This window comes from Haliaeetus albicilla, chromosome 15, assembly GCF_947461875.1.
Source record: "Haliaeetus albicilla chromosome 15, bHalAlb1.1, whole genome shotgun sequence".
NCBI classification, from domain to species: Eukaryota; Metazoa; Chordata; class Aves; order Accipitriformes; family Accipitridae; genus Haliaeetus; species Haliaeetus albicilla.
Window position 1 is genome coordinate 7,203,448 of NC_091497.1, and position 16,302 is coordinate 7,219,749.

The following is a 16,302-nucleotide window of genomic DNA, read 5'->3' on the forward strand; positions in this document are numbered from 1 at the left end:
TGTAAGAGATCTCTCTGCTTTATAAAGTACAAAGTCATGCCCTGAGCAGCTCTAACCTGAAACACCAGAATGCCTGTGTTGGCGACAGCCAGGTTGATTTTTGTCCCTTCCCTGTCCTTGGCTGGATGCAAGCGTATTCCATACATCTCCAGCCGACGGGCAATCTCCAAAAGCTGGAAGTCAGACTCTGCTGGTGTCTGTCCCCTTGAGAAAGAAAACAGAGAAGACACACAAATTCTTCACACCTTTTAATAGAGATCAACAGGTCCTCTAGTGAACAAAGAGAGATTTCATCAAAGAGACTGAAACATGCCAGAGGTGTAATATCCGTATGGTTCTTCTATGTCCCCAGATTTTTATCAGAGAGAACAACAACTTTATCTTAGTCTAAACCAATACCAAAGAATCCACAGATTTTACAGTCTATTAGAAATTTTGATTGCTCCAATTCTGAGACACCCGATACAGCTAGATTTTGAACCATTAACTTTAACAGAATTCACTACCTCTCTTTGTATTTTCTATTGGAAAAACATGCTGTATTCCTAAAAAAAAAAAAAAAAAAAATCATAAATAGAAGTGTGTAAGGATGTTGTTCATTGTAGAAGTGAACGCAATACCAAAATGAAGTAAAACAGAAGACATGAAAACCTTAACATAAATGTATAGGAACCCATAAGCACTAAATTAATCATGATGAAATTATGCAAAAGTTTTGATTATTACTGTTATAGAACTCCCTACCACTCATATCTAATTCAGTGTAACTCAAAATGAAACTGTTCAAGTCTTGAAGTGTTCTTGACAGCAAAAAATACCTTCCTATGCCTTATTCATAATTCTTTTAACCATCTTCTTACTACTAGTCTTTTCTCCAGGTCTTAGGATAGCAATTTGCATCATCATCTTGAATCCTACTCCCCCAAATCCCTAATTCTGCAAGCACTTTGTGCTTTTCCTAATACTATCAATAAACCCCTTCTTTACTCATCTCTAAATACAGCATGGAAAGGTGAAAAGGCAACATTCAATGTCCTTGAAATCAGAAAGACTGCTGTCAGAAGTGCCCGACTGATCAGTCATAATTTGCAATCATACCTGCATGCACAAAATCAGCAGTGAGGCATTTTGTATGAAATAGACTGTAAAATAACAGCATGCTTGAATGAATATCAAAATCAATCGCTCTTTAAACATCTTGTTACGATGACGGGAGAAAGGCAGGAGTAACCTTCAGGAAATTCATAGGCTTGAATGTTTTTTGAGAAGTAACCTCTGAGAAACTGAGAAACTCAGAGGTCCAAATCTCTTTTGTACTTACGATCTAGCATGTATTTACGGTTAGAACTACTCTAAATGAAAAGAAGGCCAAGAACAAGAACAAAAAGGGCTTACATGTGGCTACGGTGAAATTCCATGATTTTGTCTTCTAGTGCTTCTTGCTGAGGTATATACTTGTTCTTCGCTAAGTGTTCACGATCTATGGTTTCATCAAAATCCCCAATCTCAGCTATGGAGAATTTTAAGAAAAGTCTATTAAAACATTATATTAAATCTGAATTATTCAGGCAATGCAAAAGGTGCAGACAGCTGGAAAGAGGGCAGAGAAACAAACACAGTTTCTTGCAAGCTGTGTCATGGTTTTACGACTCAGATTCCCACTGTTATCTTCCACACATTCCTCCCTTCTCTGTGTTAGCAAGAGATATGCGAGAAGAAGCCCAAGGATTCCTCCCAACCACCACAACCAAGTAAGTAGCTGTTGGATGTCAACTGCACAAATGAAGGCATCACAGTGCTGCCTTGACTTGTGCGCAGGGTAAGGGCAGGGGTGAGAGGAAGGACAGCAGAACTCATCCCTCTCTCTCACACGCATCATGGTGCTCAGGTGCCTTTCCCTGGAGCAGACAAGCACAAGCTTCCTTCCCAGGCCCATGCCCCACACTGTAGTCTTTGTGGGAAAATCTGAAAGATGGTTTTGTTTGCTTGTTTGAATGCAGGCATGTATTCTACCTCATGGGGTTACGAAACATTTGTCTTCCTCTAATTTTGCAGCAGTTTGAGACACATTCTGTCTCCCTCCTCCTCAAAGTTGCTCCCATCTGCTGCAGTTATTCAATACCGTGTGTGCAACAGTATGTCACACCCACCTTCCATTTTGCAGCCCATTCAGTGAAATTTCCTTTTTTTGGTGGGGGTGGGCAGGCAATCTACATGTGGGTGCCAGATTACTATCTTGTTGCCTGCTATTCTTGGAATGCCTCTGAAAATCTCGCTGTTAGCTTTTTCACTGAACAGCACAGCAGCTTCTACCTGCAAACCTGCTGGAATAATAGCAACATCCCTACAAGAAAGGCTGCTACCTTAATAACGTCAGTGAAATTAAAATGCAGCACCCTCAAATTAAATCCAGGTTGCAGTCAGACATGTTGTTGCGCAGTTGACCTGGGATACCACAGACCCAAGACCCTCAGATCCTTGCCTCATCCTCACCTCAGTTCTGCCCATGTAAATGAACCCTTAATCCAGTTCTGTCCAAAACAAGCTGGTTTGGAAAAAAGGAAAGGTTTCAGATAATGTTTAAAACACTGTGGATGATTTCTGACAAGTTTGCCTGGGATCAGATGTACCTGCAAAGGCGGAGGGGGAGCAATAACCTTGTGTAGGCAAGGAAGATGAGGACCAAAGCATCTATGAATGACAGAGCAGTAACCTTTCAACCCCAATTGCCTGCAGCCACACGATGACTTCTTATACTTTGGAGGTCAGAGGTGGAAAAGAATTGATAACTGAGACTGTCTGATTTCCACCTCATCCCATCTGCTCTGAACCATTCCTTGAGACAGGAGAAATACTACAGAAGCTTTTGAGAATTCTCCTTTGTAAAATGTCCCTTTTGTCCCCATCTCAGAAACAACTCCCTCACTCCCGTTTTACTCACCCCAGCATCACAAATCTTTAGGGTCTGTTTTAAACCCTAACTCAAACGAAAGGCAAGTTTCTCTTCTTTAATGAAGCCATAAACCCACCTAAGTTTGCAACACCTCAAATAACACAGGCCTCGATTCTTTAAAATGCAGTTCATACCCTGTACATCCTTGTACCCGGCTGGACTTAAACCACCTTCTGTAGGGCTTTCTTCAGAGCCAAGAGTACAGAAGAGTCTTATTTCACCTCTACATGATTTCTATAATGTTCTCTGCATTTGTCAACTGCAAATCCATTATCAAAATTGTCGTCCTGGCTTTCAAGTTACTTCTGAATTTGTTCTCTGTGACCTTGTACTCAACAGCTTTTACTTTTCTCCTTAGCCCTCCTTTTCCACCTTAAATGCCTTTCTAGTAGTGGTTCCTCTAGAATGAGAGGGAGTTATATTTTGACATGTTTTGAATATTGTCAGCCTCACATATAATTCTTCTTTAAAATCTTCTCTTGTGTTTTAGCCAAAGATTGATTTTCACTGATGCTCCCTTTTTTCTTATCTTGCAAATGCATTACACCACGCTGTATTCCATCTGCATTAGCACTTCTGATATGTATAATGCTTTGTATTTCAACTCTTTTCCTTTAATCAGTCCATCTTCTTACTTCACACACTCACTTTACTGCATCATTTGCAGTATCAAAGCATCCTCTCACTTTTTACACTTTCTACAATGCTTTTAAGGTATTTTTAAATAGAATGTTTCAAATATAAATTTCATTCTGTAACACACATGCTAATTTAACAGAAACCTATTTGCTGTCATATTATGATTTCATATAAATAACAGTCTGTAACATTGACATAAGCTTGTATACATAATATAAGGGCCTCTTGGAATCAGATATCCCCCATGGAAACTGCTCGCAGGCACAGCATCAATAAGACATACAATACTTAGCCTCCTGCATTCTCAATCTTGCTGCTTTGATATCATTACTCTTATCAGCTGCCTAGTCTTATTTTTGTTGCAGACAAATATGTAATTTTTTTTGCTACTGAATAATAAGCTAGAAAGAAAATAAATACAAAAGACAGCCATGTGGGTGAGATACAGCTATAGACTCTTGGCAAAGAAAATTTTCACAGAAAAATGTTTGAGACACAAGATGCATAAATAAATGAGACAGTTGCAAACTTCTGGTGGTTTCTAGCAAACACTTGTTACACAAAAAAAGGGAGAGGGCAAAAATCATGAACACCAAAAAAAAGGTCCAGCTTGCAGTCAGGAGATGGCGAGGAGAAGCAGCACTGCAGGTGCACCATGAGGCATAACATCCCTCTGCCCAAAATGGCAGTTCAGATTCTGTGAATACTATCTCACTTCTGCATGATGAATCTCTCAAATCTCTCCTTCTGACATGACGGAAAAACTCTGTTTTTCAGTACAGAAGTATCTTACCTTACTCTCCCCATAAAGAGAGTACTACTTGACTCCTAAAATCTCAGTTCAGAATCACTCTGCACCTCATGCTCACAGGTGAAGTGGACAAAGAACTAGAAAGATTTCAAATGCATCATGATCATTTCCAGTTACTGAGGAAAATTATTTAATCCAACAGTATAATGCATCTCAGCAGCATAAAAGCAATGGTGGTGATTTGCCATTTTTGCATACTTGGAAATGAATGCTTCTTGCCAGCCTGCATAGGTGGCTAAGTGTATAAGGGAGGAATTTTGAAAAAACACTGAATTAAATTTGAGTTTGACTATGGGGAGAAGGGAAAGGGACAGCTTGTAAAGGTGAAAGGACATCCTATATTTTATCCCCTTATGCTGTTGCTTTAGGAAAACAAGCTAGCAGTTGCACTCTGAGAAGTTCAGACACCAGAGCTGTAGATGGTTCAGTGAAGAATTTAATTGAGTAATCAATAAGAGATGAGTAAGACATGAAATAGGATCTAAGTAGAAATCATAAGGAAAATAATGTATGTAAAGTATAAGAGCTCAAGAGAGGATGATCACGAAGCAATACCTCAAATGAAGAGGGACACATGCATTAGGGTGTCCTCTCTTTCGTTGGTGCACAGACTTTTAGTAGGAAAACTCACCCTCCTAGAATGCAGTGTAAGAAATTATAATCAGTTTCCCCCAAATTATTACGACTTTTTTCCTGAGACGAAAAGAAGTTAGAATCAGCTTAAACGAGGAAAGAACTACAGCTGGCATGCTGGACACCATAACGGGAAAAACTAAAAGACACAAAAAGCTCGCTAGCCAAGGATTTTTTATTTTTTTTTAAGGTCTGTGCTGCAAAAATACTCAGTTTTAAAATGGTATGAGGAATACAGAATTTCAGAGACTGTTGTACAGCTTCTTATTGCTACTCAGTCACACTGGGCAATGGCGACCATAGCATACAGAAAACCATGCAATAGTTGCCTTTCCAACAGCAATTGATAAGAAACTGTCCTAACACTCAAACAGCCAAGGACAAAGGATCATGAGATTTTTCTGTTCATCACTAAAGAGCTTCTGAATGTCTTTGTTGACCGCAATTTCCATAAAACAGCATTTCAGTGGAAATACGCAATACTGAATTGTACAATGACCATTCAAAACAATGGTCTATTATGACCATTATACATACTACTAAACGTTTTTTCCTAATGTTATTCTCAAGATGAGTATCCATAAAGTCTTGAAATGGAAAACATATGCTGCCTTTCAGGTGGTCTGGAAGCTAAAAGAAGCTTTGATGTGATGAACAAAGTTAATGTATGATTCTACTGAACAGTCTTATTGTGCATACTTCACAATTTAAAAAAAAAAAAAAAAAGCTTAAAATCTGTTGTTTTTTTCTTCCCTATCAGTTTCCTCTTAGGACTGTGATTTAGTCTGGCATTCTAAGCATGTTTATTTACTACATTCTCTAGACAGCATACAGATCTCCAGGAATTTGAATGCTCTGCTGACATGATACAAAGTGTAATAAAACAGGAATTCAGAAGAATTCAACCTGTTTGCCACTGCCTGCAAAGTTTGCTTTTTAAATGATCCTAGGCAGACTATCGAATGCAGTGCTTTAAAAAATGCAAATCCAGTGTCCAGGAGCTCTTCTTTAATTGAAAGAGTAAATTATCTGTATTTGAACGCCATTATAGAGAAATACAATAAATTGTCCATATGGCTTAAATCTGTCCCCATGGCAGCTACTAACAGGTAACCCAGCAAAGCATGTCCAGCCAATCATCCTGTTTATCCTCCTGGAAAGAAGAAAAAAGGGAACTTACACTGTACTATGTGCGAGATTAAGAGGGCAGTGCTGGTATCATTACACGTTAGCCTTCCCTGTGCCAGGTCCTGCTTCACTTGCAATGCAAATAGGTACCTGCAAAACAAAAGTGAACAGAGTTACACAAAGCATGAGGGTAAAGAGGGGAAAGTATTTCAACGCCAACTCTGGTTTTGACTACATGTTCCTTTCACTTTTTTAAGCCACAGAAATGATCTGAATTTCCTAAGTTTAGAGGCTAAATGAAATATAACAGATACTGTATTACAGCCTTTGGAGTCTTACATGATGGCTGCTTTGCAGAACTAAGATATCTCTCTCTTTCTCGCTCCTTCCCTCCCTTGGAACCAGAGTAATGAGATATGACAGTGGAAGCAAATGTGACAGCTATTAAGTGCTCAGCAACCGCACAGCAAGCAGCACTAGATAATGGAGCTGCTTGTAACTATGAAGAAATGCCAGATAAACCAGTGATTTAGAGTTATCAGTTAGTTCTTGTAGAATAGAAGGAGAACTCTAAACTTCCACCTTGATACTCACCTGGAAACAAGGAGCAAGATCTTGATCAAACAACTCTAGCTAGCTCTGATACTTTCGTGGCCCCATTACCTGCACCGCCTGTGCACCAGCCATTTTTAACATCGTCTCCAAACCATCTCAGCCACGTAGGGCAAGTCTACATCAACAGTTTAAGTGCAGAGACAACACGGGTCCATGACATTATTTCAACATTTAAATTTCTTTTAGCTTCAACAGGAATTGAAATTGCTTACCTCCACGCAGCATCAAATACTTCCCTAGAAAAAAAATGAGCTAGCAGTGGGCATTTCTCCTACAGTTGGTATGAAATCTGAACTGGTCAGACACCTTAACAAGCCTTCCAAAGACTGCAGCTCCTCTGGAGAACTCATACTAGGATCTCAACAGTTTTTAATAAGACTAGATTTTAACAGGTTCAGTGAAAAGCTCTCATTTGAACAGTGAGTTTCTGAATGAGGAGATGTAGGTAAACTAAATGAAAAGGGCAAGCTGATTTGAGGAGTATGGAAACATACACAGTACATGAAATAATACAGCGTATCTAAATAATGTCCTTTTGAAACCTGCAGACATCTGCCTACCCATACAAAATTCACCCTAGTAGAAGAACATAGCCCAAAAGTGTTGTATTCTCTGCTTCTTCAAGTGATGAAGCTGTTCCCTGTGGATATGCTTTCACATCCTACACATTGCTGTGTACATATATTCAAGTTCCCTAGCGCACACAGTTAAAATCTAACAACAACAAAAAGTCATTAGGATTCAGAGACACGTCTCCAGGTGCAGAAAGAGATCACCCAAAAATCAATTTACAGTTCACATACTAGGCAACTGATACGCAGAATATCTATTTGAAAACAGAAATGTTTCATTAGTAACATCACACTGTGAGTTCCCATTCAGCCCTTTATTGTTTTTACTCAGTCTTTCAAGTAAACATTCTTTCTTCCTACCCCACATTTTACTTTTCTCTGTCCAGGCCAGCAAGAGATATCAATAATTTCTTTTTTTTTTTCCATTCCATTGCTCTATTACCAAAATAAAACAAGACATATAAACACAGAACGTCACAAAGGTGGACTTGTTCTTTATAAAGCAGGTCATAAGGACACAAGAGCTCTTTGTAAAAGAGGACTTCATCTTGTAGGAAGATTGAAAATAAAAACTAATAGTGAAAATACTGAATCAGAATGGAAAAATGTAATTAAAACATAATAATATAGTAGATCGGAAAAAGAGTTGAAAAGTTGCAGTGAAGAAATACTACAACAAAACAATGTTTCTGACCATAAAGGAAAGACCTGTTAATGAGGAAGAACCTTAATAGGTCCCTCACATATACATTTACTCACAGAGAAATTTGACTCTTTATGACAATGCCCTGTGAAATTCAGAGCTAAAATGAAGTTTTTAAAATTCACTGAAAATAAACACACCTTTAAGATACCTCTTTCTGCATATGTGCGTATCATTCTCCACCTTCCTCTTACTTTCCATTTTATTCCCTCTCCTTTCCGTTTCTCCATCTCCGAAGTCACACTTCCACCTGTGCAAACCTTTGGCATTTGCATTGGCTATACAAATAGGGTCCAATGCTGCTGCAACAACTCTCTCCCAAATGCGGGTGCAGAGTCACACGTGTCCCTCAGCAGAGTGCCCCAGGATGCCAACACATGCCTTAGGTCCCTTCCAACACCACTGCCACAGGGGCTTCGAGAACTCTGTTGCTGAACTGCCTATTCTCGGGGGGAGCGAAGGTCTCCCAGGACCCCAAATCCAAGGAGGCAAAGGACTCCTGCACTTTGCAGAACCTCTCAGCGCAGACTGCAACTGAATCTTAGGGCCTATTTTTCAGGTGCATTCAAGGTTGGGACAAATAACATCAAGCTAATACTAAGAGGCAGCTATCGATCCTCATCCAATCATCTCAAATTCTATGTTCTCCCCTCTGCCCACCAGAGATTTACTAATAATAAAAAAAAAAAAGTCATGCAGCTACTAACCTTGTCAGTTCCTCCTGCAGCTGAGCATGGTCAGGTGGGAAGAATTTTACCACAAATTTTACAACAACGTGCTTCGGTCCTAGGGGAAATGTCAAAGGAAGTTAGTAAACCATCAGTAACACACTGGCCAAATTTTATTACACGGAATGATGTACAAGGGATGACTCATGGAACCTGCACTGCCTACATACATGCAAACCTCCTGTCCTTCGTTAGTATTCAGGCTATTTAGAGACTGCACAATAAAATTTACACACAATAAAAGAGAACAGTAACTTGGTCGATACTCTGCCAAAACCGAGTCTGGTTTTAGTAATTACATCAGCTGATCCAATAAAATACTTTATGTCTATTTTCCTTGCTTTAGAACAGGAGAGAGCTAAAATACACTCTATTTTTCAAGTCCACTAGCAATTACTATTTCTGTTTAACAGCAGCTCATTTGCTCTGTTTGTTACAAGTACGATCAGTGACAAAAGGACCAATGCATCTCTCTCTCAAGAGAGGGAGAGGTGTCAGAGCATACACTCAGACTAATATGACCAGAGAGGCACCTAGGAAAACTTAATCTCCATGGCAAAGCTCAATAAACGAAGATCTTTGCTGATATTTGACAGAGAAACAAAATCGCCAAAACTTTTCCTGTTCACTTCTACTCTTCCCAGAGCTGATGGCTATTTACAATTTCCTGTCTTTTCCTACCACCCACCATAACTTTCCCTGATGGCCCTATTCCAACCTGTTTCCTCCTCTTGGTCTCAGATAGTTCCAAGTTCTGCAGCAATGTACCACACAGTTGTAATGTATTTGCTAGCTCCTTCTCAGAAATAAAGTCTTCCCGTTCTTTTATCCTGATTACTCCTACCTTTTGGCAGTGTATGCTTCCTTTAATCCTCCTTTTACTGCACTCTTTTTTCTCTACCAAATTGTTCCCTCCATTGCCACCACTGCCTCTTCTAGTGACTGACTAAACCTCAGTGTCCTACTGGGTCAGCCCCTTCATACGTTCATGTGACATAATTTCACAGTACATCTTTTAAGGACAGACGAGAAATAAAAAATAAGCCAAATAAAATTCAGTGAAGAAAGTTGAGAAGATAAAGATCCCAACTGACAGAGTCCTAATTTATTCAAGTACTCTCAGACTGACAAAATAAATGACAGCAAGGAAGTACTTACTTCTAATCTGTTTCATAACAGGCTTCAAAAGATCAAGCCACACCTGAAAACAAAAGACGGTGGTGTTATCATCTCTGAACAAACCACTGCTCGCAGAGGAGCATTTTTCATTGCTCTACTTCGATTATCAGTTATTTTTTTCCAGTGTGGTCGTCATGCTCTCCCTAATTATACGTAGTGGGTTTTCTCCCCCAAACTCTGGAAGATGCTCAGAAACAGCACTGTTAATGGGTTGTCACTGCGGCACAGGTTTTGGAGCAGTACAGATTCAGAGAGCTGGGAAACAGTGAGGAAATCTCCCCCTCCCTTGTCTCGGATACCAACAATCACAGCACGTTTAGTCAGGAACCATTCGCGTTGTGGAAAGAACAACCGAAACAAGGAATTCAGAAAAAGACAGTGCTATACTGTCATTGTGGTCCTCACCCTAATTAATCTTGAGAAAGGCAAGTGAAAGGGGCTGGTGCTTGCCTTTGAGCTGGGAACACTGGGCAAACGAGAAATGAGAAGGTGGCAACCGCCTGGTTTTGGGGACCCAAGAGGAGTCCCACTGTGAGGCCTGGGCATAAATGTGGAGCTCCACCACCTTGGGGAGGAACGTTCTCTCAGGTCAAGGGCGTGAGGCAGACAACTGGGGGAAAATACAGTTTTCAGAGCCTAAACCCCCATTCTGCAGTCTCAGTCAGAAGGGCCTGGGCAAAATGTTATAGAAAGCCGAGGGACAATCATGCAGCAGGTAAAAGCCAGATGACTTGCAGGGCCTAGGGAAGTGGGACAGCTCACAGTCCTTAGCCGGTAACTACCTATGCCCAAGATTTGTATTTTGTTATCTCGCTAAATTGCATGGAGCATCCCTTGGAGATGCCTGGAATTTGTGGAGGAATATCCTACAACCGTCACAAAGGTTAAAGCCATTAAAAAAATAAGTTAACTGAGTCTTCCTCTAGAAAAAGACTATGTACTGAAATGAACACATCTTTGACCTTTAATAATTTTAGATTATGCAGAGACCGAAACATACTCAAAATAGCCATTTTAGAAAATCACCTGAGAAGCCAGACAGGAACAGCCTGTATTGCTGCTATAACTGCTCCAATGCTGTTTGCTATTTTCATCATTACTAATACGAGTGCTTCCAATTAGCAAAGACCTCACATTCCTGCCCTTTCACACCCACTAACATTTCTCAATGGAATTCTTTTTATGTTTCTCAGCCTATGAAAGGTTTGGGTTTTTTGTTGGGGTTTTTTTTTCATAAAGGCTAAAGAAACTTGGTTATCCAAGAATAGGAACACAGTGTTTATTACACATTAAACTGGTTCTGACACTTTTTGGCATTTCAGTAACTTAAAACTGTTTTGTTTCAGAAAGTTGGCATGTGCATAATCTGCAACAAAGGTCAGGGACTTTGCCAAGTTTAGTGGGAAAAAAAAATAATCTTGAATATGAAACAGCCAGTTTACAAGAATATGGGAGTAATGTATTTTACTTGACACCAAAAAAACCCCAAACCAAACCAACCCAACCCCAACCCCAAACCAACAAAATTCTCTCTCTCCAGAGGGAGTTTATGATACAGCATGAGGGCACAAGTGTATTGTTCCCTTCTCCGCTTTCCCAATCATCCTACAAGCAAGTTATAATATCCTTGACCAGACTGCTGGATACTAGAAATGTGCGTATTGAACGTGTGTAGGGAGAAAGGTGGAGCAAAATGAAGACCTTACCATTACCACCAAACCCAAGCAAACAAAAACTTACGCATCAAGCAACTCCCACGCTGTACCTAAACACAGCCAATCTGAGACTGGTTTATAAACTGGAAATGAAAAATTATGTGAGGATTCAATTAAGATTCATGTTTTCAATTTTCCCTGGAACTACAAAGGCCAGATTATTTATTTTTTAAACAAAGTCTGGCATTCTGTGATAGTGACCGGATTGCAGCAGCTGGAGAACTGGCACAGACATCAAGTGTGATGAAACTCTGTGAAACCCCAGCAGGAAGTACAGCCCTCAGACCTCCACATTCATCTCCCATGCAGATCTTGTCTGCTGCAAGCACAGCACACTTAAATGTATACAGCTGCCAGGCATCTTGACATACAACTGTCATTATGTCAGATATGAGGTCTGGAGCCTTGCATGTTGAAACAAACACAGCTGAACTGTGAATACATGACTTCATGTACATATGATTACATCCAAACAAATATGCTCTAAATATTTGTTTTTCCTTTTAAATTGCACTCTACATTGGAAAAGCAACTCATTCTCTTCAGATGATATGAATGTAAAATACACATGTGTGGTTTATTTCTCAGACACACCATTAACTGCAATTTATTTTATTTGCACAATGCTTGAGTTCTACATTATGGCCATTATGAAGCTCAGAAAGTTTTAAATCCCACAGGAACATTCACCTCAACTGCATCATATAAAATGGTTACTATAATTTAAGTGTAAATATTACTCTCAGAGTGCTGCTCCCCATTGAAACAACAATTCATAATCAAATCTCCTTCTTCAGAGTTTCTGTGAGTTGCTTTTAGGTGGTTGAAGTTGTTACTTCCCCTGAATCTCACCATTCTTGGGGCACAGCTGACTCGAGTAGGCAAGATTTGGGGATCTCCCCCTTCTTCAGAAGCAAAGACTGGAACAACCAGCAGGTACATGGACAGGTGGTCTCAGGTACTTAGCTAGTATTTCCTTTTGCAAGAGTAGGTGCCAGGTAAATTACCATGCTCGACACATGGAGGCATCTTCCTTCAGGTCAAACTGGCAATAGCCTTTAGGGGGTTTTCTCCACCACCTTCTTCATCAGAGTCCTGGCTCCCCCACTGTGATCGTCTGGACATATTTCCAGCCAGTCAGTTCCTGCCACTGCAAGGGCCTCAGGCACTGGCAGCACCTCAATCTCTCCTGTGTTCTGCCTCAAGCAAATAAACCATTTTGTTTTCACAAGACTGAAAACTGTTAGTTTACTTCAGGTCTCTGAGCAAAACACAGAGGGTCATCTATTTGAAACTTAATGACCTGTGAAGTAGAGAAGGTCAATCAAATGACCTTCTCTATTTTCTAGAAAACTGAAAAGGAACCATATATACACAAGACATTGGGATTTGTTTCAGCTTTACATACATATATACATCAGGAACATCAGTATGTCATTATTAACATGGCTACATCAACCCTCTGTTGTAATAGTACTGTACAGTTGCACTGTTTTGAAGAGTTGTGTTCAGCTCTCTCTCAAGTTACCTAAAGCATTAACCAAGCATATCTGGCAGAATATGAAACTTTCTAGTAAACCGTGTTTCATGTAAATCCAGGAGCAAACTGTGAAGCAGATCACTTTTAAAGACCTATGTCCGTTTTTAAAAATTTCCTCTTTAATTATAGTTAGCCTAAAGCATTATGACCACTAGTCTTCAGTTCTAATGTCTATGTAAACCTGCACTAAGGCATGACAACAGATTAATGCAGCAGCAGATAAATCCTCTTTTGGTAAGAAATATTGCTCCTTACAGAAATTTTATATAGATTGACAGAAAATAGATTATTTATTTTTTTTCTAATTGCCCCAAGTCGTCTCCTTCAGGTCAGCCAGGCTACTAGTGCAGAATTCACTAAACAGGCAAGAAATCCAGTACACACCAGAATGTACTGGTCAAACAATCCAGATAACTAGCACACATGCCAGCAGGTCACACAGTAAGTCTAAAGTAAAACAAACTTCAGAAAGAAAGTCATTAGAGGCTGAGAAGTCATTAGCCTTTGGCTTTCTCTGCTACATGATACTGTTTCCACCCTAGAAGTATTAGTGCAATGCCTGAATGTTGCCAGCAGCCCCTGGCTGTTTCAGAGTCCGAAGTATCAGGACCAGGGCACCGGCATGTGCCACACAGCTCCCCAGACAGGACTTCCATCAATTTATTTGGGTTTTTTGGTTTTGTTTTCTTTTTTATTAACCTTGTTATATTTTATCTATCCATCTTCTTGCCCCACAACATTTTTCATGGAACTGTGTCACAATCATTGCAACTTCTCTGTCTGCAGAGAAAGATTATTTCTGCACTCCACATTAAGCAGGACTGTAAAATCAGAGTTGAGACTCTGCAACAGTCAAGTCTTTGGCTTCTCTACTGCAACTTATAAAGATAAAATGCTTTTCCAAGTTGTGCCTGAATTGGCTGTTACTTTCAACACAGATGAAATCTGACAGGAGTAATCAGGTTTTAAAAACATTTCTTCAATTCCAGCAAGCAAGAACATTTTTTTTAAAAAGTCCTTTTTTCTTTTGGAGACTAAGGATTAAATATACCTCATAAGTAAGGAGCAGAAGGAGAGAATACAGTGTGTATGTAGATGAAAACCAGCTGAAAATTAATCCTTTTACATACCATCATCTTTTTATGATCTGGAAATTCAAGGCCAAAATAGTCGCCTTCAACAAGGTTCAGGTGGTTGCAAACAGCATCATGCAAAACTTTCCCTGGAGCTCTTTGCTGTAAGAAGAAAACAAAGCCTAGGGTTACAAAGATGCTTTTAATTAGTGGCAGAAAAATTATTATGCTAAGAAATTGTCCAGCAAACACCACTGTCAAAACAGTTTACAAAATCAGTGGATATTCCAATCACACCCACAGGGCAGCTGACAATAATTACACTAGTTTTAAAGCTACAGAAAATATCCATCCATCCCTGGATGGCAGCTCAGAATCCATCTTTACTGTATTTTTATTTTTGAGGGAAAAATACCATGAAATAAAAGACGTAGAAGAGGGGGACTTGGGATATAGTTTTCTTATGTCTGTCGAGGCTAATTTCTACTGTGAGTGTCACAAGTTAGCTATTTCATCCCATGGCCTTTCAAGCCACGTCAGGTGGGGCTATGTACATCCGTGTACAACATACTGAAACCAAAACGTTCACCAACAGACCTGTCATACAAAACATAAGGGTCTGAGGGTTTGTTTGACGCCGCTTGATACACAACAGGCTCAAGCCCAGGGTTCTGACTTCATATGGGCTTAACCCGAGCCTCCTGCTGTGAGGCACTGAGGCTGGTCAAGGTCCATCTGTGCTGCCCTAACTGGGTTGTTGAGTAATTTGGAGGAGTCAAGTGCAAGCATTTCCTTCCACACACTGAAAGTCTTCCCCCAATAAAGACCAGATGTTCTAGCCCATTATTAGCTCCCAGAGCCACCGCTTTGCTGATTGTAAGGATTCTTCTCCTCAGCACAGCAGTTAAATCCACACCTGCAGCAAATACTGTAAATTACAGCTCACCAGCAAGTCTTCAGCAAAAAACCCACTGTTTCTGTATAAAAAGGCCAATCGCTGAAATCAAATATTTTTGTTCCTTGGACAAATGCACCTATTTTAACTCAAGAGGCTCCGAAACACAGATCTCCACTCACTTCAGAGCAAATAATAATCCATTAAACTGCACAAACTCCACCATTACAAGAGACCCATCACACCCCAGACAAGTGCCCTTACACTCAGCCTACAGATTGAGCCCTTTCCCTTTCTGCCCAGTATATAATTACTAGAGCAAAATAAAACAGCAGTAACCGAGCAAAGAAAAGAAAACCATTAGAGGCGGGCAGTCTGGCCGACCTGTCTCAAACCTGAGCCCGAGCCCAGGTCCTGGCATCTCCAGGCAGTCCCAGTACCAACAGGTTATTTGCGAGCGGGCAGCTGCTCAGTCCACCTCCCAGCTGTGTCACTACACAGTTTGGTCTCTGTTTCACTGGGATACCAAAACATAAATCCCCGGGTTTTTTCCACCCAGGGTAATACCTGTTTTTCAGCCACAAGCCAAATTACAAAGCATCTTTCTTTCCAAAGGTGATTTATCTAACGTTGTCCAATATGAATCATGAAAAGTAAATACCCAGCAGCAAGGCTTACACCAGAGGAATTAAAAGGACAATGTTTTTCTAGGGAAGGCACAGGATATGCGTGCCACCACCGCGGCGCTGCCACCCCGGTGATGCAGGACACGATGACCGAACCCTTCAACGCTGGCTGGTTTTGAAAGTCAGAAGGGAAAAGCCAAGCTCACCTCCCCAGGAACTTGCTGAGCAGGTTTTTGCCCAACATATTCCCAGTGCCTCTAACAGACACATGCCACCAGGAAGCAATGTTCACTTAGATTCTTTTATTAACTGTTTGTTAACGTTAGCTGTAGCAAACATTAGCCTCATGAATACTGTCAGAAAACACATCAAGAACAATTGCAGATAGAAGTACTGATTTTTTTTAAGCATTCGTCATAACCAACCTCACAGTAACTAAAGTAATTCACACCAAAATGCCAAATAAGAGGATACAGAGAAGGCGACGAAGAC

The 16,302-nt window shown here is 40.2% G+C and overlaps 1 protein-coding gene across 6 annotated transcripts in view; it reads right to left on the reverse strand.

Moving 5' to 3' along the window:
• FARP1 (FERM, ARH/RhoGEF and pleckstrin domain protein 1) overlaps nt 1-16,302 on the reverse strand; it is a 210,400-nt gene that overhangs the window by 55,633 nt on the left and 138,465 nt on the right. For all 6 annotated transcript variants that reach the window (XM_069802435.1, XM_069802436.1, XM_069802434.1 and 3 more), the window contains exons 3-8: nt 14,347-14,451; nt 9,941-9,983; nt 8,762-8,840; nt 6,217-6,314; nt 1,396-1,510; nt 57-204 (exon numbers count right to left, since the gene is read on the reverse strand). In XM_069802435.1, coding sequence (XP_069658536.1) covers nt 57-204; nt 1,396-1,510; nt 6,217-6,314; nt 8,762-8,840; nt 9,941-9,983; nt 14,347-14,451 — 588 coding nt within the window. The remainder of the gene's footprint in view (nt 1-56; nt 205-1,395; nt 1,511-6,216; nt 6,315-8,761; nt 8,841-9,940; nt 9,984-14,346; nt 14,452-16,302) is intronic.